The 23,919-nt window shown below is 45.0% G+C and overlaps 1 protein-coding gene across 3 annotated transcripts in view; it reads left to right on the forward strand.

Moving 5' to 3' along the window:
- The window catches only part of kcnn4 (potassium intermediate/small conductance calcium-activated channel, subfamily N, member 4), a 56,666-nt gene extending 33,056 nt beyond the window's left edge, over positions 1–23,610 (forward strand). For 2 of the 3 annotated variants that reach the window (XM_056267744.1, XM_056267743.1), the window contains one exon: positions 23,072–23,610. In XM_056267744.1, the coding sequence (XP_056123719.1) occupies positions 23,072–23,075 (4 nt within the window). In that variant the 3' untranslated portion in view covers positions 23,076–23,610. The remainder of the gene's footprint in view (positions 1–23,071) is intronic. The other variant, XR_008809062.1, reaches the window with a different exon arrangement.
- The last annotated feature ends 309 nt before the right edge of the window (positions 23,611–23,919 follow it).

Consider the following 23,919-nt stretch of genomic DNA (forward strand, 5'->3'; position numbering starts at 1 on the left):
TAGGGGTGGGCCGGGGATGGCAGGGGTTGGTGGCAATGTAAGTTTCTGGATATTTTCTATAAGAAAATTTGCGGGGCGAGGGCTTCGATTACCTCTCTCTTTTTGGACCATACATGTGTTTGCATCCCTGCATATGCGCGAGGGAGGGAGAGAGAGAGCAAGACAGTTTGAAGGCGCGCGCGCGGCCGGGGCTCTGCTCGTTCTTTCAGTAACATGCGCCCTGTCACACTCATCTACATCACTCACCGATCAAATAAGGCTTTGGCGGCAGGGGCGTGTCTAGAAGGGGGGCACGGGGTGGCACTGGCCCCCCTGGAATATGATTGACCCCCCCCTGGTGCCCCCCCAACATCATTGGGCTAGATTTACTGTCAACCTGACAATGCCCAACGCCATTGGATCAGAGCGCTGTCAATCACTGCTTGATTTGCGATTCGCAAAGCGAAATCACAGGTCCGCGTTTTTAAAACAGTAGGAGAGAGAGAGAGAGATACCTCGACACGTCATTGTAAATATTGCACCGTATGTTAGTCTGATTACTTTCATGTGTGACTGATCAAGCCAGTACCGTTAGATCAGCTAACGTAATTTCGGCAGACTGAATAGAGATTCCGTGGCAGCGCACGACCACATAAATATAAAATAGATAATTTTTATAGATTTTTAATAGATTACTCTATCTGTTGTTTTAAATACTAAAGGCACAATAATCTTTTTCCAAAAAAGTCGTGCCGTGGTGAACATTAAAATGTGAGAATGTTAACTAACACCATAGCTACATGCAACTGTGTAATTTAGATACTTAATGGGTTTTTGTTTATTTATACACCGCAACAGGACATCCAAGATTTCTTTAAGAAATCATTTTAGAGACCGATTTCATGCAGAGAACGTTCACCGACACTCACACACACATTCAATGTTTGTGTTGAGAATAATGCATGTTAGATGACTAATTAATGCCTAGGTGATGTTTTTTTTATTTATAAGAACAAAACTGTGTGGTCCAATCCATGTTAAATACAAAATGATTTTCAGGCTCTTGTTCAGTGCCACATTTAATACCATCTATATTAGGGCACTGGGCATTGCAAAGATTTTTTAATTCGTGTTTAATATTTTCTAAACAAGTATTTATTTCTAGTTGAATTTTCTAGCTGATTTCCCATGGGCCCCCCTGACTGGTCCTTGGTCCACCCTGTGGCCCCCCCATTTATAAAATCCTAGAATCACCCCTGTTTGGCGGGGCAAATAAACTGCATCCAACTGCTTTCCCTGACGCCTGGATCGTTCGGTGGCGTATTCAAACATGTTGTTTGTCCGCAGCCAGGAACAGCACGTCTGCGTGGCATCGCAATCTTCTTGTAAACAGACCCACTCGCTGCATGACAACGCATGCGATGATGCGAAATGAGGCATAGTTGTCTTGTGCTGGAGGCGGTCATATGCAAACGACTGGTACGTCACTTCGTACCGTGACGTCACCTCGTACCATGGATCCACAACGAGCTGTATTTAGAGCTTGATTAAATAAATGCTTCGTTTATAATGGGGGGGGGGGGGGCATCTTAAGCTATTAAACTTGCAGGAAGTTTTAATAATACATAGATCTCTTATATACCAAAAGATCAAGGCAAATTTGGTCTCATGTCATGACCCCTTTAAAAGTATAATGTAAAGTATAAAAAGCAAAGCATACTTTGAGATTAGCCTGGCTATTGACTATTTTCCTACAGTAATTTCCCTTTTACATCATATAATGTACATCATATGGTTAAGAACTTTTAGTAATAATCAAAATAATAGTTGACATTAAAGAAACTGCTGCTAATGAATTTCTCCTCTTCAGGGCGTGGAGTTTTCACCACTGGAGCTTTCTTCAGAGGGGATTTTGTTCTTGAATACAGAGGTGAACTTCTGAGTTCAGAGGAGAGTCTTGCTCGAACTGAACACTACACTGAAGCTGAGAACACGTTCCTGTTTGATTTTCAGTGGCATGGCAGAAATTGGTGGTGAGTAAAGAACTGTTGGATTGATGTAGTAGTGATGATAAAATATCTGGAACTGTAAAATACTCAGGGTGTGTTCATGCCTGTAGTTCTGTTCGCTTGGTTCGTTTGGTCCGGGTCTGCTTAGTGTTCAGATTGGCATTTCTATCGTCAAACCTGTTATGCTTGACCAGTTTGTCCTTTTTAGGGTCACATCTTCCTGTTTTTGGTTCGTTTATATGTCTCTGGTCCATGTTATGCTCATATTTCATTCAAACCGCACCAGAGTTTTTCTCTGTATTCCCTAAAGAGAACAAAATGGTTAAAGGGATAGTTCAGGATTTAGCATTAAGCTTTGTATTAGTAGAAAACCTGTAGTATTTTCGAATTACCATGCTTTCCACCCTCATATCCCCCTGAGACGAGAGATTTATGTATTTTTTGTCTGGAAAAAATCCTCCGATGAAGCAAAATTCGTCATTTTGCGTCATCGGAGGATTTTTTGGCCAGAGGCTAAAGACTACAGCCAGTAGTAGGGGCTGTCCCGCATGTTCTCAACCCGCCCATAGAGGGTGGGATCTCACTCACACAATGTACACATAGTGTCAGACATCTTTTTCTGGAAGCTAAGCTAGCAGGTTCTTGTTCTGTGGCGAAAGCTGAGTAGTAGGGGTTACCATCCTCTTTTTCCCGGACATGTCCGGCCGTCGATGTCCGGGATTCAGCTTTTGCTTTCTGCAGTCGCCATTCATTGTTTACATGCACACCTTTTGTTTCAATCTAACTGAATTCATTCCGATTGGTGAATCTGAATGTAGTGTTTACATGAAAGCTAAACAAGTGATCGGTTGATGTGCATTTTAACATTGCTAAGAAAATTTCGTCTCACAGGTGTCGCTCATCAGTAATCACGCCACCGGCCTCGCGCCGTTCTCCCGCGGCCCTCACTCGTCCTGCTCGCCACAGTAAACATGACTCGTGTCGTTCTCCCGCGGCCCTCACTCGTCCTGCTCGCCACAGTAAACATGACTCGTGTCGTTCTCCCGCGGCCCTCACTCGTCCTGCTCGCCACAGTAAACATGACTCGTGTCGTTCTCCCGCGGCCCTCACTCGTCCTGCTCGCCACAGTAAACATGACTCGTGTCGTTCTCCCGCGGCCCTCACTCGTCCTGCTCGCCACAGTAAACATGACTCGTGTCGTTCTCCCGCGGCCCTCACTCGTCCTGCTCGCCACAGTAAACATGACTCACACCGTTCTCCCGCTGCCCTCACTCGTCCTGCTCGCCACAGTAAACATGACTCGTGTCGTTCTCCCGCGGCCCTCACTCGTCCTGCTCGCCACAGTAAACATGACTCGTGTCGTTCTCCCGCGGCCCTCACTCGTCCTGCTCGCCACAGTAAACATGACTCGAGCCGTTCTCCCTCTGCCCTCACTCGTCCTGCTCGCCACAGTAAACATGACTCGTGCCGTTCTCCCGCGGCCCTCACTTGTCCTGCTCGCCACAGTAAACATGACTCGCGCCGTTCTCCCGCGGCCCTCACTCGTCCTGCTCGCCACATTAAACATGACTCGCGTCGTTCTCCCGCGGCCCTCACTCGTCCTGCTCGCCACAGTAAACATGACTCGCGCCGTTCTCCCGCGGCCCTCACTCGTCCTGATCGCCACAGTAAACATGACTCGTGCCGTTCTCCCGCGGCCCTCACTCGTCCTGCTCGCCACAGTAAACATGACTCGCGCGTTCTCCCGCGGCCCTCACTCGTCCTGCTCGCCACAGTAAACATGACTCGTGCCGTTCTCCCGCGGCCCTCACTCGTCCTGATCGCCACAGTAAACATGACTCGTGCCGTTCTCCCGCGGCCCTCACTCGTCCTGCTCGCCACAGTAAACATGACTCGTGCCGTTCTCCCGCGGCCCTCACTCGTCCTGCTCGCCACAGTAAACATGACTCGCGCCGTTCTCCCGCGGCCCTCACTCGTCCTGCTCGCCACAGTAAACATGACTCGTGCCGTTCTCCCGCGGCCCTCACTCGTCCTGCTCGCCACAGTAAACATGACTCGTGCGTTCTCCCGCGGCCCTCACTCGTCCTGCTCGCCACAGTAAACATGACTCGTGCCGTTCTCCCGCGGCCCTCACTCGTCCTGCTCGCCACAGTAAACATGACTCGCGCGTTCTCCCGCGGCCCTCACTCGTCCTGCTCGCCACAGTAAACATGACTCGTGTCGTTCTCCCGCGGCCCTCACTCGTCCTGCTCGCCACAGTAAACATGACTCGCGTCGTTCTCCCGCGGCCCTCACTCGTCCTGCTCGCCACAGTAAACATGACTCGTGCCGTTCTCCCGCGGCCCTCACTCGTCCTGCTCGCCACAGTAAACATGACTCGCGCGTTCTCCCGCGGCCCTCACTCGTCCTGCTCGCCACAGTAAACATGACTCGTGTCGTTCTCCCGCGGCCCTCACTCGTCCTGCTCGCCACAGTAAACATGACTCGCGTCGTTCTCCCGCGGCCCTCACTCGTCCTGCTCGCCACAGTAAACATGACTCGCGCCGTTCTCCCGCGGCCCTCACTCGTCCTGCTCGCCACAGTAAACATGACTCGCGTCGTTCTCCCGCGGCTCTCACTCGTCCTGCTCGCCACAGTAAACATGACTCGCGCCGTTCTCCCGCGGCCCTCACTCGTCCTGCTTGCCACAGTAAACATGACTCGCGCCGTTCTCCCGCGGCCCTCACTCGTCCTGATCGCCACAGTAAACATGACTCGTGCCGTTCTCCCGCGGCCCTCACTCGTCCTGCTCGCCACAGTAAACATGACTCGTGCCGTTCTCCCGCGGCCCTCACTCGTCCTGATCGCCACAGTAAACATGACTCGTGCCGTTCTCCCGCGGCCCTCACTCGTCCTGCTCGCCACAGTAAACATGACTCGTGCCGTTCTCCCGCGGCCCTCACTCGTCCTGCTCGCCACAGTAAACATGACTCGTGCCGTTCTCCCGCGGCCCTCACTCGTCCTGCTCGCCACAGTAAACATGACTCGCGCGTTCTCCCGCGGCCCTCACTCGTCCTGCTCGCCACAGTAAACATGACTCGTGTCGTTCTCCCGCGGCCCTCACTCGTCCTGCTCGCCACAGTAAACATGACTCGCGTCGTTCTCCCGCGGCTCTCACTCGTCCTGCTCGCCACAGTAAACATAATGAATGGTGACTGTAGAACGCAAAAGCCGAATCCCGAACATTTTGGGCGATCTCAAAACACATTTTCGAACTCACTAGTAGCCTATACTTGTTGTTTAACTACTGCGCTCTGTTACCGGTAGGCGTGGCCTCCTAGGGCAGCGAAGCAAGTGCATTCTGGGAGTTGTTGTCTTTCATCCACATAAGCCAAAAATACATTTTCTGGCTTTTCTCAGTCTACAGTAGAAAGCTCCAAATTCAAAAATAATTTCACATTTCTTCTACATAAATGACCCATTTTAAATACATATTCATCTTCGCAGAGGTGAAGTATCCCTTTAATTTGAGATGGCTTTATCTGAGAGCTGAGAGGATGTTGCAGTACACTATCATATATATCAGTGGTTTTCAGACCCTCTCTGCAGATTCTGTATGTCTCCTTCACCAGACACACTCAGTTGAGTTCATAGAGCCGTGTTCTGATGATAAACTCCTCATCTGAATCAGCTGGATTAAAACACGAGACATACAGCATATGCAGAGCGGTGGGTTCCCAGGACTGGGGTTCAGAACCACTTATAGAAAATAACTGTACATTTCTATCATGTATACTAAGATTACAAGTATTGAGTGATAATTGGATGTCTTTATAGCATGGATGCATCTAAAGAAGACGGGTTGTCCTTGGGAAGACTTGTAAACGATCAGACCAGAAATCCTACTTGCAAAATGAGAACCGTTGAAGTGAGCAGAAAACCTCACCTGTGTCTCTTTGCTGTACGAGACATTCTACCAGGAGAAGAAATCACTTACAATTATGGAGACTCAGATTGGCCATGGCGAGTCAAGGTACTATCAAGAAAATGCTAAAGAGATTGATCAGTAATTCATGATAATCTTTTACTGTCATTCTGATTAGTTACCATGTGATTGTGGTCTCATATTTCTGAAGCCTTTAAATCAAGCATCAGCAGAATCCACTGATAAAAAGCCAGCCAGCAGTTTGGGCCCGCAGAAATCGGTAGGTCCACTTTAAAACATCTGTATCATTATATTATTGACTATTTCAGCTTAGAGATGTGTGTGAAAGAAATGATAGTTAAAGTGTAGGACAGCTAGAGAAATGAACATAAACAAGTTTTTCTGTCCTTCACAAATATTTCCTGCTTTCTTAGCCCCATTGTGCAGCTTCTCTTCCCTTTCCTGAATTGGACAAGGTGAACAGCAAGGGTCCACATAAGCTGTCAGGCAAAGCAAGAACATCAAGGAATAAAACGGTAACCATCTCATACATGCAGCAGCGATCTACTGATGTTTACTGCCAGCTAGTTAAAAGTGCAGTCAGTGATTTCTGATAAACACTGTTGATATTTAAAATCGACAGCCAAACAAACACACACCTCCCTTCATTGCTCCGCCCCCAAAATAATGAACAACACAGGCAACCAGTTGACTACAGGTGCATATCCACTTCATCCAGCACACGTGTGTAATAGTTGTGGCACGTTCGGATCATTTTACTGACTTGGATCTTTGAATCTCGTTCATCAAAATTAACAAATCTTTTTTCGAAAACCTTTTGTTCATTTCAGTAGAATGTATTTAAAATGGTAGCCAAATTCCCCAAACACATCAAATGTTGATCGCATTTAGAATAAGAAAAAAAGTGCGATGCAAGGAAAAGGCCAAATTATGAGAGACGGAAATGATTCATTAATTTATTTGGGTCTTCAGGCTATGCAGTCTGTTAGTTACCTCACCTCCCGATCTAAGCCGTTCGTTCATCCTGTGACATCCTCATAAACTTAACTTTGCAGTCTGTAGTACCGGATACGTACACGTTTCGAGTCTATCGACTTCGGGTTCAAGTCATTCGTTCATCACGTGGCAGCCCCATTGAGCTATGCAGTCTGTAGTACCGGATACGTACACGTTTCGAGTCTATCGACTTCGGGTTCAAGTCATTCGTTCATCACGTGGCAGCCCCATTGAGCTATGCAGTCAATACTGGATGCAGAATTGATTAGTTCATATTTTGAGTCTTCGAGGACTTGAGAGGTGAACTAATCATTTATCTTTCCAGTACTGACAGCATAGCCTCAATGGGACTGATGGGAAGAACGAAGGACCCAAAGACTCGAGTGATTTAACTAATCATTTCTGTTTCCAGTACAGAACCTATAGGATGTTGTGTGTGCGCAGTCAACACAAAATTAAAGAATCACTCTCTGAGACAACTCAGTAGTCACGAGTCATTAAAGATTGTTCAAAATGTCTATCACACAAACAAGCCCCCCCGTTGGACCCCATTGAAGTCACTATATGGAGAAACACCTGGAGTGTGTTCCTCAAAAACCTTCATTTCTTTTACACTGAAGAAAGAAAGACATGAACATCTTAGATGGTGTGATGATGGCGAGTAAATTATCAGGAAATTTTAATTCTGAAGTGAACTAATCATTTAAGTAGTTATTGGTTCAGAGTTTTAATGTCTGAACCAGTGTAACTATTAATTTGACTATTGTCACAATTTTGTTGTTTTTTATTTTATTAATGATCTTTGCTTTGAAGTGTGCAAAACACGTTTCTTTATTTTTTGTTTACCCCTACAGTGTGTTTGTTTTGTTTTATATGGGTGCCACAGTTTTCAATATTTTTAATGTCATTTTATTCTTGTTTAAGCTAAATATCTCTTTATATATCTGCAGAAGCGGTTTCAATCAAGACTGTTACAGTCATCCTCAGTCGCATCCATATCTGGTGCACCCTCTTCATCAGCACCCTGTGCTGTGTCCACCTCTATAATGGCCTCATCAACCTCATGCCCTCCTGCCCTGTCCTCATCAACATCAACACCTCCCACGTCACCTTCATCATCCTCGCCTGTGCAGCCTTCATCATCCTCGCCTGTGCAGCCTTCATCATCCTCGCCTGTGCAGCCTTCATCATCCTCGCCTGTGCAGCCTTCATCATCCTCGCCTGTGCAGCCTTCATCATCCTCGCCTGGGCAGCCTTCATCAGCCTCGCCTGGGCAGCCTTCATCATCCTCGCCTGTGCAGCCTTCATCAGCCTCGCCTGGGCAGCCTTCATCAGCCTTGCCTGGGCAGCCTTCATCATCCTCGCCTGGGCAGCCTTCATCAGCCTCGCCTGGGCAGCCTTCATCAGCCTCGCCTGGGCAGCCTTCATCATCCTCGCCTGGGCAGCCTTCATCAGCCTCGCCTGGGCAGCCTTCATCAGCCTCGCCTGGGCAGCCTTCATCAGCCTCGCCTGGGCAGCCTTCATCATCCTCGCCTGTGCAGCCTTCATCAGCCTCGCCTGGGCAGCCTTCATCAGCCTGGCCTGGGCAGCCTTCATCATCCTCGCCTGGGCAGCCTTCATCAGCCTCGCCTGTGCAGCCTTCATCATCCTCGCCTGTGCAGCCTTCATCAGCCTCGCCTGGGCAGCCTTCATCATCCTCGCCTGTGAAGCCTTCATCAGCCTCGTCTGTGCAGCCTTCATCAGCCTCGCCTGGGCAGCCTTCATCATCCTCGCCTAGGCAGCCTTCATCAGCCTCGCCTGTGCAGCCTTCATCAGCCTCACCTGGGCAGCCTTCATCAGCCTCGCCTGGGCAGCCTTCATCAGCCTCGCCTGGGCAGCCTTCATCAGCCTCGCCTGGGCAGCCTTCATCATCCTCGCCTGTGCAGCCTTCATCAGCCTCGCCTGGGCAGCCTTCATCAGCCTCGCCTGGGCAGCCTTCATCAGCCTCGCCTGGGCAGCCTTCATCATCCTCGCCTGTGCAGCCTTCATCAGCCTCGCCTGGGCAGCCTTCATCATCCTCGCCTGGGCAGCCTTCATCAGCCTCGTCTGTGCAGCCTTCATCAGCCTCGCCTGGGCAGCCTTCATCAGCCTCGCCTGTGCAGCCTTCATCAGCCTCGCCTGTGCAGCCTTCATCAGCCTCGCCTGGGCAGCCTTCATCATCCTCGCCTGTGCAGCCTTCATCAGCCTCGTCTGTGCAGCCTTCATCAGCCTCGCCTGGGCAGCCTTCATCAGCCTCGCCTGGGCAGCCTTCATCAGCCTCGCCTGGGCAGCCTTCATCAGCCTGGCCTGGGCAGCCTTCATCAGCCTCGCCTGTGCAGCCTTCATCAGCCTCGCCTGTGCAGCCTTCATCAGCCTCGCCTGGGCAGCCTTCATCATCCTCGCCTGGGCAGCCTTCATCAGCCTCGCCTGGGCAGCCTTCATCAGCCTCGTCTGTGCAGCCTTCATCATCCTCGCCTGGGCAGCCTTCATCATCCTCGCCTGGGCAGCCTTCATCATCCTCGCCTGGGCAGCCTTCATCATCCTCGCCTGGGCAGCCTTCATCATCCTCGCCTGTGCAGCCTTCATCAGCCTCGCCTGGGCAGCCTTCATCATCCTCGCCTGGGCAGCCTTCATCAGCCTGGCCTGGGCAGCCTTCATCAGCCTGGCCTGGGCAGCCTTCATCATCCTCGCCTGTGCAGCCTTCATCATCCTCACCTGGGCAGCCTTCATCAGCCTCGCCTGGGCAGCCTTCATCAGCCTCGCCTGGGCAGCCTTCATCAGCCTGGCCTGTGCAGCCTTCATCAGCCTCGCCTGTGCAGCCTTCATCAGCCTCGCCTGTGCAGCCTTCATCAGCCTCGCCTGTGCAGCCTTCATCATCCTCGCCTGTGAAGCCCTCATCGCCTTATGCGCAGCATTCATCATCCTCATCCTCGCCTGCTCCACCCTTATCTTCACCTTGTGCTGTGTCAACACCAGTGGTTCACTCATCACAGGTGTCTGAGACACTCTCATGGGAGGTGGGTAGATTCATTTGCTGAATTATTGGGATGGTCGGGGTGTATTGCACTGGTAGAACTAACAATAGATTATATGAAATTATATATCATTTATATTGGTTTGTATTCATCCTCTTCCAGATATCCTCTTTAAGGCCATCAAGAAAAAGACAGGTATGTGACTTGCCATGTGATACTTTATATGCAATTTTTTTTTGCATAATTATGAATTGGCTTGCATAATAGTATCCGCAATATGATGAAACGTAATGTTACAGCAACCACTGCCTTGAGTAAGTGTTAAATTCTCTCATTCAGTATTCCGGAAGTTCCGTCTGTGACACAGACTACAGCGATGTCACAGACTACAGCGATGTTGACTACATACCAAAAATCAGCTCCGATGAATCGGATGGTAGTTCTTCTGGACATGACATGGTCAAAAGTGCTTTGATACATCCAACATCTCCCAACGAGGCAGGTAGTTCATCTGATCAATTTATGACCGCACCATCACCAAAAAAGATGAAATGCCAATCTAAAGAGACAAACACTTTGTCTGGTGAAAAGACTTTTATTCAGTCAATGCCATCACCAAAGCAGGAACGCAAGGCGTACAACAAGAAGCAGTATTGCCTTTATTGCTCTAAGCCATATTCAAAAATGGCAAGACACCTTGAATTTGTCCATCGCAACGAAGTGGGGGTTGTAAAGGCAATAGCATTTCCAAAACATTCCAAAGAAAGACAAGTCCAGTTAAACCTCCTTAGAAAAAGGGGCAACTTTGCCCACAACACAGATGTGGTGAGACAAGGACATGGGGAGATGATTGCCTGCTACCGTCCAAAAAATAGACAAAGAGCCAAAGAATTTATTCACTGCATTTACTGCCAAGGGCTTTACAACAAGCATAGCCTTTGGAAGCATATCAAAAACTGTCCCCTTAAACCTAAAGAGGATGATGCCCAGGGCAGGAAAAGAGTTCGATCTCTGTGTGCTTTAAACACACCAGTTGGCTTAGAAGTGAGCAAAGGTTTCAAGAAAATACTGTCCTTTATGAACTATGATGAAGTTTCGCGTGTAGTTCATACTGACAGATGCATCATGCAGCTGGGGGAGCACATGTTCAACAGGATGGGGTCTGATGTGACCAAACATGACTACATCAGACAGAAGATGAGAGAAGTAGGCAGACTTCTTCTTGAAGCAAGGAAGATTACCCCACTGAGAACAATGGTAGACTTCTTCATACCAGCAAACTTCAAACATGTCATAGCAGCTGTTAAAGTTTTATGTGGCTACAATGAAGAGAAAAACTCCTACCGCATTCCTTCTTTAGCTCTCAAACTTGGGCATTCTTTAAACAAGGTCTGTAGCATTGTTGAGAGCAATGCCATGATGTATGGAGATCATGATCGTGCTGAATGCGCCCGAGACTTCAGGAAAATACACCAGGCAAGGTGGAATGAGTACATTTCTGCTGGTGCTATAACTACATTGAAAGAAGCCAAGTGGAACACACCACAGATCATTCCTTTCACTCAGGATGTCAAAGTCCTGCACACACATCTTGAAAAGAAACACGATGGGCTCCTAAGTAAGCTCAGAACTTGCCCTTCTGCTGACAGCTACTCTGCTCTAGCCAAGGTCACACTGTCCCAGGTCATCCTGTTCAACCGAAGGAGAGAAGGTGAGGTATCCCGGATGCTTTTGTCAGCTTTTAAAAGTAGGGATTCTTCTGAGCTACACAAAGACATTGCCATCTGTCTGTCTGAGTTTGAGAGGAAGCTGTGTCTGCACTTCACAAGAGTTGAGATCCGGGGTAAACGAGGCAGAAAGGTTCCTGTGCTCCTCAAGCCTTCCATGGTTTCTGCCATGGAGCTGCTCGTTGAAACGCGGGAGCTTTGTGGTGTTCCAGCAGAGAATCCCTTTATGTTTGCCAGATGTGGAGCAATGTCAGCCTACAGAGGTGGAGAGTGCATCAACAAAGCTGCTTGCGAATGTGGCATAAAGAACCCTGAAGCACTGTCATCAACTAGGCTCAGGAAACACATAGCAACCATGTCTAAAATTCTTAACCTTGATGAGAATGAAGCAGACCAACTGGCTGATTTCCTTGGTCACGATATCAGAATCCACAGACAGTATTACCGGTTACCAGAGGGAACACTGCAGCTGGCAAAAATGAGTAAAGTCCTAATGGCCATGGAGAAAGGAACACTGTCTGACTACAAAGGAAAGAAACTTGATGACATTGAAATTGACCCAAATGGTATGAGTATATTTAGTCTGTGTGTATCTGTGCTGTACTTATTTGCAAAACACATCATGTCACAGATACTAAGTATAAGCAATATAGTGTTAATTTTATTGTCATTTAATTATTTAGAGCAACTTGAGGCCCAAGGTGATTCCATGTCAAGTGATGAGGAGGACTACAGTGACCTATCTCAGACAACAGCACCAGCAGAGACTGATCGACCTGTTCAACCTGTTCAATCTGATCAACCTGTTCAACCTGTTCAATCTGATCAATCTGTTTCACAGGTGGATCAATGTAAGAAAAATCTCTAAACTGCACAAACAACAATAATCAAATAAACATGAATTAGCTCCAAGCAGCAATATCCAGCCAAATTCAAATAATCAACACATGAGGACACAATCTTGATTTGGTCTTTACTCACCGATTTAGTTGTAATGAGAATTTACTTTTTAACTATTTCATAGGTTCTTCACACGCTCCAAAAAAGAAATGGGAGGACAGTGAGGTAAAAGCAGTAGAGAGACACATGATGAAGTTCATCAAGACATGCAAAGTTCCTGGTAAGCAAGACTGTGAAAGATGCATTCACGCAGAGCCAGAAGCTTTGAAGCAGCGAACATGGACTGGTGTGAAAAATTATGTGCGGAACAGGATCACGACTCTTAAAAGAAAGGGTGGTTTGTAGGGAGCCATCAACACTTCAACACTTTGCATATTATGCTCTTTTTGTAAGAAATTGAGCTTAATTAAAAGAAATGAGGATAAAGGTGTAGAAATATTCTGAGGATGGAATGAAACAGAATATAAAGTGAAAAGTTAGAGTATAAGAAAGCTAATGAAGAAGTAGAGGATAGTAATATAGTCTAATTTCATTTATTCAGTTTTCTTTGTTCAGTTGCAATGAAGTTGGATGGAATGTCATGTTAAACTTTTTGATATTTCTGTTATAGAGGGAGGAGAGAATGTAAAGATGATAAAGTGAAGAGTGATTAGCTGTGTTGGACATGGGCTGTGGCTGGATGTAACCGATCGGTGAGAGTTGCCGTGTGGAGGCGGGAGGAGCTGAAAACTGAGACGTGAGTTTGACACTTTCTGCTTCCCGTAGTGACGCTTGCGCTGTGTTTGCATACTTTACCACAGCTGAAGTGGAATAAATGCATTATTTGCCAAATACACCGATATTTCAGAGACATTTTGATTCAATACATGTACTGCTTAATACAGCGTCTGTTTGTACAAGAATATAGTTCAACATAAGCCTAAATCCCAATGAAGTGGGGTCTACATTGTATCAGTTTTATTTTGATAACCATGACAATATAACATCGCGACTACATGAAAAGAGCTTTCACTGTTATAAAAAACAGATTTGTGCGGTGGATTCGGCAAATCGTGGATCAGTTGTGTCGTCATCAGAGCTCGTGAGTCGCTCTGGAGAAAGTGCTCTGGCTGAGTCCTGCTCTCGAATCGCTCTCGCCGTACTCTGAGACCATACGTCACAGTCACGGGGCGTCGCTGTCTGAAGCCGTACACAAGCTCTAACCGTCATGCACTGCTCAAGTCAGCCGTCTGTGCAGCGCTGTCCAACAAGTTCAACAAGCATAAAGCTCTCCTCCCTCTTTACATCATCTTTATATTCTCCTCCCTCTTTACATCCCCTTTACATTCTCCTCCCTCTTTACATCTGTAAAGTAAAGGGGATGTAAAGAGAAGGAGTGAATGTAAAGAGGAGAGAATGTAAAGAGGATGTAAAGAGGGAGGAGAGAATGTAAAGAGGATGTAAAGAGGGAGGAGAGAATGTAAAGAGGATGTAAAGAGGGAGGAGAGAATGTAAAGGGGATGTAAAGAGGGAGGAGAGAATGTAAAGGGGGTGTAAAGAGGGAGGAGAGAATGTAAAGAGGAGAGAATGTAAAGAGGATGTAAAGAGGGAGGAGAGAATGTAAAGAGGGAGGAGAGAATGTAAAGGGGATGTAAAGAGGAGGAGTGAATGTAAAGAGAGAATGTAAAGAGGATGTAAAGAGGGAGGAGAGAATGTAAAGAGGATGTAAAGAGGGAGGAGAGAATGTAAAGAGGATGTAAAGAGGGAGGAGAGAATGTAAAGGGGGTGTAAAGAGGAGGAGTGAATGTAAAGAGGAGAGAATGTAAAGAGGATGTAAAGAGGGAGGAGAGAATGTAAAGAGGATGTAAAGAGGGAGGAGAGAATGTAAAGAGGATGTAAAGAGGGAGGAGAGAATGTAAAGGGGATGTAAAGAGGGAGGAGAGAATGTAAAGGGGGTGTAAAGAGGGAGGAGAGAATGTAAAGAGGGAGGAGAGAATGTAAAGGGAATGTAAAGAGGGAGGAGATAATGTAAAGGATGTAAAGAGGGAGGAGAGAATGTAAAGGGAATGTAAAGAGGGAGGAGATAATGTAAAGGATGTAAAGAGGGAGGAGAGAATGTAAAGGGAATGTAAAGAGGGAGGAGATAATGTAAAGGATGTAAAGAGGGAGGAGAGAATGTAAAGGGAATGTAAAGAGGGAGGAGAGAATGTAATGGATGTAAAGAGGGAGGAGAGAATGTAAAGAGGAAGGAGAGAATGTAAAGAGGGAGGAGATAATGTAAAGGATGTAAAGAGGGAGGAGAGAATGTAAAGAGGGAGGAGAGAATGTAAAGAGGGAGGAGATAATGTAAAGGATGTAAAGAGGGAGGAGAGACTGTAAAGAGGGAGGAGAGAATGTAAAGAGCATGTAAAGAGGGAGGAGAGAATGTAAAGGGGATGTAAAGAGGGAGGAGAGAATGTAAAGAGGGAGGAGAGAAGAGAATGTAAAGAGGGAGGAGAGAATGTAAAGGGGATGTAAAGAGGGAGGAGAGAATGTAAAGAGGGAGGAGAGAATGTAAAGGGGATGTAAAGAGGGAGGAGAGAATGTAAAGAGGGAGGAGAGAATGTAAAGGATGTAAAGAGGGAGGAGAGAATGTAAAGGATGTAAAGAGGGAGGAGAGAATGTAAAGGATGTAAAGAGGGAGGAGAGAATGTAAAGGGGATGTAAAGAGGGAGGAGAGAATGTAAAGAGGGAGAAGAGAATGTAAAGAGGGAGGAGAGAATGTAAAGAGGGAGGAGATAATGTAAAGGGGATGTAAAGAGGGAGGAGAGAATGTAAAGGGGATGTAAAGAGGGAGGAGAGAATGTAAAGAGGGAGGAGAGATTGTAAAGAGGGAGGAGAGAATGTAAAGGATGTAAAGAGGGAGGAGAGAATGTAAAGAGGGAGGAGAGAATGTAAAGAGGATGTAAAGAGGGAGGAGAGAATGTAAAGAGGATGTAAAGAGGGAGGAGAGGATGTGAAGAGGGAGGAGAGAATGTAAAGAGGGAGAAGAGAATGTAAAGAGGGAGGAGAGAATGTAAAGGGGATGTAAAGAGGGAGGAGAGAATGTAAAGAGGGAGAAGAGGATGTAAAGAGGGATGAGAATGTAAAGGGGATGTAAAGAGGGAGGAGAGAATGTAAAGAGGGAGGAGAGAATGTAAAGAGGGAGGAGAGAATGTAAAGAGGGAGAAGAGAATGTAAAGCGGGAGGAGAGAATGTAAAGAGGGAGGAGATAATATAAAGAGGATGTAAAGAGGGAGGAGAGAATGTAAAGAGGGAGGAGGGAACGTAAAGAGGGAGGAGAGAATGTAAAGAGGATGTAAAGAGGGAGGAGAGAATGTAAAGAGGATGTAAAGAGGGAGGAGAGAATGTAAAGAGGGAGGAGAGAATGTAAAGAGGGAGAAGAGAATGTAAAGAGGGAGGAGAGAATGTAAAGGGGATGTAAAGAGGGAGGAGAGAATGTAAAGAGGGAGGAGAGAATGTAAAGAGGGAGGAGAGAATGTAAAGAGGGAGGAGAGAATGTAAAGAGGGGGGAGAGAATGTAAAGAGGGAGAAGAGAATGTAAAGAGGGAGGAGAGAATGTAAAGAGGGAGGAGATAATGTAAAGAGGATGTAAAGAGGGAGGAGAGAATGAATGTAAAGAGGGAGGAGAGAATGTAAAGAGGGAGGAGAGAATGTAAAGGGGGATGAGAATGTAAAGGGGATGTAAAGAGGGAGGAGAGAATGTAAAGAGGGAGGAGAGAATGTAAAGAGGGAGGAGAGAATGTAAAGAGGGAGGAGAGAATGTAAAGAGGGAGGAGAGAATGTAAAGAGGGAGAAGAGAATGTAAAGAGGGAGGAGAGAATGTAAAGAGGGAGGAGATAATATAAAGAGAATGTAAAGAGGGAGGAGAGAATGTAAAGAGGGAGGAGAGAATATAAAGAGAATGTAAAGAGGGAGGAGAGGATGTAAAGAGGGAGGAGAGAATGTAAAGGGGATGTAAAGAGGGAGGAGAGAATGTAAAGAGGGAGAAGAGGATGTAAAGAGGGATGAGAATGTAAAGGGGATGTAAAGAGGGAGGAGAGAATGTAAAGAGGGAGGAGAGAATGTAAAGAGGGAGGAGAGAATGTAAAGAGGGAGGAGAGAATGTAAAGAGGGAGAAGAGAATGTAAAGAGGGAGGAGAGAATATAAAGAGGATGTAAAGAGGGAGGAGAGAATGTAAAGAGGGAGGAGAGAATGTAAAGAGGATGTAAAGAGGGAGGAGAGAATGAATGTAAAGAGGGAGGAGAGAATGTAAAGAGGGAGGAGAGAATGTAAAGAGGGAGGAGAGAATGTAAAGAGGGAGGAGAGAATGTAAAGAGGGAGGAGAGAATGTAAAGAGGGAGAAGAGAATGTAAAGAGGGAGGAGAGAATGTAAAGAGGGAGGAGATAATATAAAGAGGATGTAAAGAGGGAGGAGAGAATTTAAAGAGGGAGGAGAGAATGTAAAGAGGATGTAAAGAGGGAGGAGAGAATGTAAAGAGGGGGGAAAGAATGTAAAGAGGGAGGAGAGAATGTAAAGGGGATGTGAAGAGGGAGGAGAGAATGTAAAGGGGATGTAAAGAGGGAGGAGAGAATGTAAAGGGGATGTGAAGAGGGAGGAGAGAATGTAAAGGGGATGTAAAGAGGGAGGAGAGAATGTAAAAGATGTAAAGAGGGAGGAGAATGTAAAGGGGATGTAAAGAGGGAGGAGAATATAAAGATGATGTAAAGAGGGAGGAGAGCTTTATGCTTGTTGAACTTGTTGGACAGCGCTGCACAGACGGCTGACTTGAGCAGTGCATGACGGTTAGAGCTTGTGTACGGCTTCAGACAGCGACGCCCCGTGACTGTGACGTATGGTCTCAGAGTACGGCGAGAGCGATTCGAGAGCAGGACTCAGCCAGAGCACTTTCTCCAGAGCGACTCACGAGCTCTGATGACGACACAACTGATCCACGATTTGCCGAATCCACCGCACAAATCTGTTTTTTATAACAGTGAAAGCTCTTTTCATGTAGTCGCGATGTTATATTGTCATGGTTATCAAAATAAAACTGATACAATGTAGACCCCACTTCATTGGGATTTAGGCTTATGTTGAACTATATTCTTGTACAAACAGACGCTGTATTAAGCAGTACATGTATTGAATCAAAATGTCTCTGAAATATCGGTGTATTTGGCAAATAATGCATTTATTCCACTTCAGCTGTGGTAAAGTATGCAAACACAGCGCAAGCGTCACTACGGGAAGCAGAAAGAGTCAAACTCACGTCTCAGTTTTCAGCTCCTCCCGCCTCCACACGGCAACTCTCACCGATCGGTTACATCCAGCCACAGCCCATGTCCAACACAGCTAATGTAAAGGATGAAAGAGGGAGGAGTGAAGGTAAAGAGGGAGAAAATGGGGAGGAGTGAAGGTAAAGAGGATGGAAAAGAGGGAGGAGTGAAGGTAAACAGGTTGAAAAGAGGGAGGAGTGAAGGTAAACAGGTTGAAAAGAGGGAGGAGTAAAGGTAAAGAGGATGGAAAAGAGGGAGGATTGAAGGTAAAGAGGGAGAAAATGGGGGAGGAGTGAAGGTAAAGAGGATGGAAAAGAGGGAGGAGTGAAGGTAAAGAGGGAGAAAAGAGGGAGGAGTGAAGGTAAAGAGGATGGAAAAGAGGGAGGAGTGAAGGTAAAGAGGGAGAAAATGGGGGAGGAGTGAAGGTAAAGAGGATGGAAAAGAGGGAGGAGTGAAGGTAAAGAGGGAGAAAAGAGGGAGGAGTGAAGGTAAAGAGGATGGAAAAGAGGGAGGAGTGAAGGTAAAGAGGGAGAAAATGGGGGAGGAGTGAAGGTAAAGAGGATGGAAAAGAGGGAGGAGTGAAGGTAAAGAGGGAGAAAATGGGGAGGAGTGAAGGTAAAGAGGATGGAAAAGAGGGAGGAGTGAAGGTAAAGAGGTTGAAAAGAGGGAGGAGTGAAGGTAAAGAGGGAGGAGTGAAGGTAAAGGAGGAGGTAGAGATTTTGATGGGTGGATGGAGGAAATATCGAGGATGGTTGTGCACTGAGAATCATTCCCACCTCCAAGTTAATTGATTTTTCATTGTTCTTTTTTTTTTTTTTTATGTTTTTGAATTTCTGTCATTAACTGCAATGTGTACTTTCAACACAATGTGTTCAAGACTGTTAATATTAAAGAGTCATTTAATTGGAGTGTGTGTCACTCGAGTCCCCAAAGAGTCATTTAATCGGAGTGTGTGTGTCTCTCAAGTCCCCAAAGAGTCATTTACTTGGAGTGTGTGTCTCTCAAGTCCCGAAAGAGTCATTTAATCGGAGTGTGTGTGTCTCTCAAGTCCCCAAAGAGTCATTTAATCGGAGTGTGTGTGTCTCTCAAGTCCCCAAAGAGTCATTTAATCGGAGTGTGTGTGTGTGTGTGTGTGTCTCTCAAGTCCCCAAAGAGTCATTTAATCGGAGTGTGTGTGTCTCTCAAGTCCCCAAAGAATCATTTAATCAGAGTGTGTGTGTGTGTCTCTCAAGTCCCCAAAGAGTCATTTAATCGGAGTGTGTGTGTGTGTCTCTCAAGTCCCCAAAGAGTCATTTAATCGGAGTGTGTGTGTCTCTCAAGTCCCCAAAGAGTCATTTAATCGGAGTGTGTGTGTGTCTCTCAAGTCCCCAAAGAGTCATTTAATCGGAGTGTGTGTGTCTCTCAAGTCCCCAAAGAGTCATTTAATCGGAGTGTGTGTGTGTCTCTCAAGTCCCCAAAGAATCATTTAATCGGAGTGTGTGTGTCTCTCAAGTCCCCAAAGAGTCATTTAATCGGAGTGTGTGTGTCTCTCAAGTCCCCAAAGAGTCATTTAATCGGAGTGTGTGTGTCTCTCAAGTCCCCAAAGAGTCATTTAATCGGAGTGTGTGTGTGTCTATCAAGTCCCCAAAGAGTCATTTAATTGAAGTGTGTGTTTTTTTTGTTTGTTTTTTGGACAATTACTACACTTTACAGAAGAACATGACTAATGTGTTAAAGCCCCAGTGAGTTAGCCTGGCTCCGCCCTCCTACGCACTTCCGCTCAATTTTATTTTCCTTCAGTACTACGTCTGGGATTGTGCTGTAGACTTTGGTTTCCAGAAATAATTTTTTTACCGGTCCAATCAGCGAACAGAGGGAGTGGCTGAGAACGATGACGTTGATGTAGCGCGTCAGTTTGAGTTGGAGTTCAGTAATGGCAGCGGAGAAAGACGTGAGAAAATCTATTCGGTCCGTTGTTGCAAAACTGCCGAATATCCAGAAGTTAAAGCCGGAGCAAGATCAATGTTTGCTAAGTGTTGTTGGTGGCCATGATGTTGTGGCCCTCCTCCCCAAGGGGTTCGGGAAAAGTTTAATTTTCCAGCTCACTCCGCTAGTGGTGAATGAGTTAGCTAAGGCGAACGATAGGATGCAAAGCCGATAGTTGTTGTCGTCTCCTCTTGTTGCACTAATGGAGGACCAAGTGAGGGAGGCAGAAAGGTTAGGAGTTGGTGCTGGGCAGCTCGGCGTGCACGATGATCACTGTACAGCATTTGCGGCAGATCCGAAACGACCGCAGCGGCGTATTGTTAATGATTACACCCAGCTTCGACAGTTGACTGAATACATCACTGTCCTTAGTGTCAAATAAACATTTAGAATTTAGAATTGTTCCTTGAACTCTTAAATTCGATGAACAAAACATGCAGCTCTCGTTGACAGACATCTTATTCTAAACATAATCCTCTGATCATTCGGACTTGTTTTTTTATTGCTTAAAACAATACACAAGTAATAACAGAAAACATAATACAAAAACAAACAAAAAATAATAATAAAAACAAAACAAAAATAAAACAGTAGGAGGATAATATAAAATAAACATGAACAAGTTAAGAGAATTACATGACACTGAAAAAGGAAAATAATTACAAACAGTTAATGTTTTTAAGGCTTTTTTTGTTCTCAGACAACTTAATTGAAAAGAGGTATTTTTAAAATTCTTTCACAAATATAAGAAAGAGAGGTTTAGCATTTAGATATTTAGATTTATGAATATGGAATTCGGACTTGTTGTTTCCAGCCGGTTACGGCGCATGACATACGTCACGACCACACGTTAGCGATTGGCTATGGCAGATCCTGAGTGACGCTGGGCAGATCCAATAGTTTTGAACTTTAACAGAGAACCCGCCTACAAGGAAGTAAACGTTTCTCAATGGAGCGAGGCCAGACTCTCTGTACAAATGAAATGTACGAGAGTCTGGTAGAACCAGGCTACCAGTGAGTAGCCAAAGACTCAAGATGTTTTTGTGATAATGATTATTTTGCAGTCGATGCTAAATTAACTAGAGGGATGCAGGCCGTGGTCTTAGAAAAACTATTTAGGCTATATATATATATATTAGTTTGCGTGCCGTGTGCTCGGCTGCTTGCTGTGTTGTGATCGTAATTATACGATCACGCGAGAGAGAAAGTAGATGTGTGCAGTTTCAGCCGTCCTCCTCTGATTGTGATGTGATCGAAATAACAAACAAAACAATTTTGTAAAATGATATATGAATCATTTTTATTTTATCATATATCATTTTACAAAACTTTTTTGTGCATGTGCTCCCGCACACACAATTTCAGTCACAACACGCAGTCAGAGGATGCGCTGAAACATCAGCTCGCGATGCTGTTCCCTTCATTCATAACTCGGACTGAGAAGGATAGGCTATATTTGTGTAAATAGTTGTGCAACTGCGCAAACTTTATGAAGTTTAATGTTTGGGTTCCAGGGGAATTTATGACTGTTTCACCTTTTCAACCTCATCAAAGTTTCGTAATTAGTAAGTTCTGTGCTTTTTCTCTTTTTTTTCTTGTGTGCTGACTGATGAGGGGCCGATGTGCCTTGGTGAAACGGTGTTTGTACATGTAGCTTATTTTTTTAATTATCGTGGCAAGCAATCATAAAATACAGCATATTGCACAAAAAAAAAGCAATTTACTGAGAAACGGACCTCGGGTTTGGGTCGGGCTCAGGCTTAAAATATAACCGTAATGTTCGGGTCAGGTTAAATGATTTCGGGTACGGGCCGGGTTTGGGCTTAAGTTTAAAGCCTGTGCTGACCTCTACTTCAGGCACATAACTTGTAAAATTTCAGCAATTATTAAATGACTTCTGTAGAGCTGTTTTACAGTTGAAATAGAATTGAGCTGAATAATGACACTATTGTCTTCAGTTCCATCTTTGGTTCTCTCTGATAGTCAATCAATCAAATACAGTCAAATGAATAATATTTCTGAATGTTAATTGTCATTCCCCAACTGAGCAGTGAAGGACACTTCATCTCAAGCTACAAATCAGACAAAAATGTTGGCTACCCATTTTCTGTGATCTTGACGAAATAAAAATAAAAATAAAAAACTGTTTACTCACTAAATATATACCATCTCAACAAAGTCCTGATATTATACCTTTACCAGAATCTGTGTATCACCATGGTCCTCAAAGTATGACTTAACCAGAGTCTGTGTATCACCATGGTCCTCAAAGTATGACTTGATCAGAGTTTGTGTTTAATGTCCCCAAAATGGACATAAAAAATACTGTCCCTAAAGTGAAGGCAAAATGTCAGGTCTTTAAGGAAGACTTTTATTAATAAAATCAAGTGATAAGTGTGATGACAGCTTCTCCAGAAGTGCAGTCATGTCTTTCTTTTGTCTCTAGACCCTTCAGAAAGGGGTGTCCCTAAAGGTAGGGTTCCCAGTCATACGTCCTCACATTGTGGTTAAGTAGGTATGTGTGTGTGTGTGTGTGTGTGTGTATAAATAACAAATATGGGAAATGAAACTAGACAGATGTCTAAATTCTAAACCAAAAACAGAGTTTGGTTATCTAGTAACAAAAGAACCAATCAAATAAGTAATGTTTCATGTCATTTTTGCCATACCTCCTTATTCTATAAAACTGTTGTATTTGTGTTTTACTGGTGGGATTCTCAATGGGATTTGTCTGAGATCCTCCATGCTTAATGCTTCTTCTTGGGGGAAGTTCTCTGAGGAAATGTCGAGAACTCCCGGCCGTGATTAAAGCATTTAGAGGACATTTGCTGAAGTCTGTTTGTCGATTATTCCTGCACAGGAAGTAAGCTAGTAAGTGGAACAAGTTATAGCGAAACAAATACTCACAACACAACTAAATACCGAAACACAGTAAATACTCACAACACAACCAAATACAGAAATGCGCTGCAAATACTTACAATTGACGAACCTGGCTGGGACATGCTTATTGTTCAGTGTCTACTCGTCAGTGATGTTGTCGATGACCTGAAAGGTGATTATTTTAACATCCTGATCCTATGTGCATTGAAAGTATTTGCAGCGCGTTTCTGTATTTTGTTGCGTTGTGAGTATTTGCAGCACATGTGTTGTCACCGATGAAGATGTTTTCTTTATTTGCTGGTGTTTTTCCATTTGCATGTTTTTTCTTCAGTTGCAGCGCGTTGAGCTCTCTTGGCCACCGTATGTAGCTTATCCTTAACAAGTACGGAGTAAAGTCTGGCTCTGTCTCTACACAGGTGACCTGTGACATCTCTTTTGGAAGGCTATCCTCTGAATGTTCTTCAATCAAACCACTTGAACCGAAGGAGGATTAACAACCACCGCAGACATCTTTTTTTATTTAGTTCTGCTATGCCTATTTATGAACATTTCCTCAATTCTCAATTCTACAAACATGAACCTGAGAAAAGACCATTTTTGGTTACTTTAAACTTTTGACCTTTGATTTAGAGTTTCAGTTCATAATTGATACAAAAACTAAGAGATAGAAATTCTGGTGTTACATGAAGAAACAAATCCAGATTCCTTGTAAAACAATAGCACAGGTCTCAGAGTGATTTATATCATTGTGAAAGTCACAGAAAGGATGTGAATTCTTCTATTATTATTCTATTTCCAAACTGTCAGTCTCTCTATAGACTGACAGTTTGGTCTATCTAGGTGATACTGGGGACGTTCACCTGAAGCTCAGATGTTTATCTCAAAATTGGGAAGTATGAATCAAGCAGAGTAGCTTGATTATAATTTTATCTCTAATTTGATACACTCTTTTCCAGTTACAGGTGCCGAGGATAAACCAGACTTCCTCACTGACTGTTGCCCTTGTACACTGTTATTTTAAAACGACCCTCATTTAGTCAGAACCACCTGCACCCACAGCTCCCTAATAAAAAATCTGGGAATGACTTGAATTTCCATCAGCCCTTTAACCTGACAGGGCATCTGTTGAATGATGGTATGTGGCGGCTCTAATTACACCATGAAAAGTTTTTGTACATTATGGTCTTCCGAATATTGGTGTAACGGAAAAATCTTTATTGCTTGAGCCTGTTCATTAAGAAAGAGGCTGTCAGTCCTCTCGGAT

This window comes from Rhinichthys klamathensis, unplaced genomic scaffold (genome assembly GCF_029890125.1).
Source record: "Rhinichthys klamathensis goyatoka isolate OS25496 unplaced genomic scaffold, OSU_Roscu_1.1 h1tg000262l_1, whole genome shotgun sequence".
Lineage (NCBI taxonomy): Eukaryota > Metazoa > Chordata > Actinopteri > Cypriniformes > Leuciscidae > Rhinichthys > Rhinichthys klamathensis.